Raw genomic sequence first — 2,500 nt, 5'->3', positions numbered from 1 at the left:
GGAGGGATGCAACGTTCTAATTGGTTCAACAACACCGTTTCCTATTCAGAGTGAAACTCATTTCACTGTAGGTCTAAGAGTTTAAGAGACTTTTAGAGAAAACGGCAAAGTCCCGTTGTGTTCCCTTTTTTTATGCACCTTTTACATGGCGACGCTGTAATCACTGAACACGCTGTAATGTGCATGCCAGCAAAATCCCCAGCAAACGATACTTTTTTCGTCCATTTTCTATAAACACCGTTCTCGTGTAAAAGAGGCCTGAATCCGCACACACGCACGCGCACACACACACACACACACACACACACACACACACACACACACACACACACACACACACACACACACACACACACACACACACACCTGTATTATTCAGGTAGTATCTAACCTTGTGGAGGGCACACTCACACTTTGCCCACTAGGACACTTTATGCACCATTGAGTGCGTGCAGGACTTCAAATACATACAGTACATATCACATCATGCAACACAACATCATTTTGCACATAAATATGAAAGGACCATGATGGAAATTCTTTTGATAATGGTGTGACAATGTATTACATATGTTTATTATCAATAAAGAGCTCAAAGTCAGAACAGCGATTGGTTGAATGCATTCTGTATGTTTATTGTTGCTAGTGGAGCCCATGCACATGTGTACGTACAGTATTTATTTCCAGGGTGCTTGCAGTGCACCAGTGAATACAATGTACTGTAGTCATAAAACTGTTTTATTCTCTGTAATTCTACCGTGGTTAAACACTGTAGTGTATTCGCTCTGTGGCCCCTCTCCCACCGTCCCCACCACCAGCACGCACCATTTTAACTGAGCAATAAAATGTCCACTCAAGTCTGATTAATATATCTATCTATATATATTTATCTTGACTTTTTTTGCCTGTAATGACATTCCCAAAGTACGGTGGCCATGGTTTTAAAGTGATTGATGAATGTATGGCTGCAGCAATAAAACAAGTGTCTAGACGTGTTAGTTTGCTAAAACATTGGTGGAGAAAATAAGTGAAAGCGAGGTGTCAATTGAACCCCAAATGATGCCCCTGCTGACTTGGTATGGATAAAATAAATCCTCAACTAATAAATGTACTGTACATCTGTTTTATTTGGCAGAGAAGATGCAGGAGGCTTCCTTGCAGATCGTCTCTCTTTATTTATGTCCAGCTACATCGGTCGTAAAGTTTTGTTTGCCACTTGCAGCAACTTTTAATTGATGACGGATGACTCACTGGGGCTGTGAACTCTGCCATCTCTAAATGAATATGTCTGCCATTACAAAATGTGTTTTGTTAAAATGTGACCAGATTTGACTGAGAGCCTGCCATCGTGCAGCTTTTCACCATTTTCATCATTTTCAAAAATGAGTTTATAGCACAGGCAGACTCTTCACATAGTAGAGCATGTGTGAAACATATGTCAGAGCTGAAATTGACAAACATGTAGCTAGGTGTAATGTTAGACCACAGAAGTGAACCTTTTAAGCCTGTTTTCTCAACTTGCTGTTTTCTTCAAGATATTACTCTATTGGAAATTTGCAGATCATCTACACCACTACACCATCTACTTGTAGACTGGCTATTTTCAAATAGCCATTGTATAGGGTTAAAGTGGTCAAACTGATTTTGATGCTATCAAATCATTTAGCTGCAGGAACCACTGCTCTAAACACTGAGGAAGGCTCTGCTCTGTGTGCCTACACTACAGTATGAATAAAAATGTTAATGGAATAATGACACTACCCTTGAGCGCTACTGGCGTTGTTCTGCTTGTATTGTCTCCCTAAACGAATAACTTGTATTTGTGTGCCATTATTTCCAGGAACGTTATTGGTTGAGAACATGCAGATCAATGGCGTGGCGGAGGGGCCGGACCGTACCATCTCGCTGTCTCTGAGGGACAACAATGACCACTGGGTCATTCTGGACCCTTCCAAACAAGCCCTGTATCTCAACAGCACAGGACGGCTCCTGGACAGAGATGTAAGACTGTTTCCCTCTAGCTCTCTTGTCCAGTCTAGCAGGTAGATTCTACTGTTTCCCTCTAGCTCTCTTGTCCAGTCTAGCAGGTAGATTCTACTGTTTCCCTCTAGCTCTCTTGTCCAGTCTAGCAGGTAGATTCTACTGTTTCCCTCTAGCTCTCTTGTCCAGTCTAGCAGGTAGATTCTACTGTTTCCCTCTAGCTCTCTTGTCCAGTCTAGCAGGTAGATTCTACTGTTTCCCTCTAGCTCTCTTGTCCAGTCTAGCAGGTAGATTCCCCCAAAGAGCGTTAAACATTGTGTGGGCTTACTGTAAATGGACAGATGCTTCCGCCTTCAACAATGTATGGCCTGAAGGCCTGGTTGCAACGTTATGCTCATTTGTTCTTTATTATTGTTTTTGCCATATGTCTATCGGTCTGTTAGCAGGGTATTTCAAGCATTTAATAAAGATATTTGAACAAACCTGCTTGATCTCAAGGGGGATTGGCAGTGGGCGTCCA

The 2,500-nt window shown here is 42.1% G+C and overlaps 1 protein-coding gene across 1 annotated transcript in view; it reads left to right on the top strand.

Moving 5' to 3' along the window:
* LOC308333176 (protocadherin-15-like) overlaps positions 1-2,500 on the top strand; it is a 199,704-nt gene that overhangs the window by 57,559 nt on the left and 139,645 nt on the right. The window contains exon 5 of the mRNA XM_080789372.1: positions 1,841-2,001. Within this exon, the coding sequence (XP_080645498.1) occupies positions 1,841-2,001 (161 nt within the window). The remainder of the gene's footprint in view (positions 1-1,840; positions 2,002-2,500) is intronic.

The sequence above is a fragment of the Protomyctophum bolini genome (assembly GCF_963924005.1).
Source record: "Protomyctophum bolini genome assembly, chromosome: 18".
Lineage (NCBI taxonomy): Eukaryota > Metazoa > Chordata > Actinopteri > Myctophiformes > Myctophidae > Protomyctophum > Protomyctophum bolini.
This window is presented reverse-complemented; position numbering and strand designations above follow the sequence as displayed.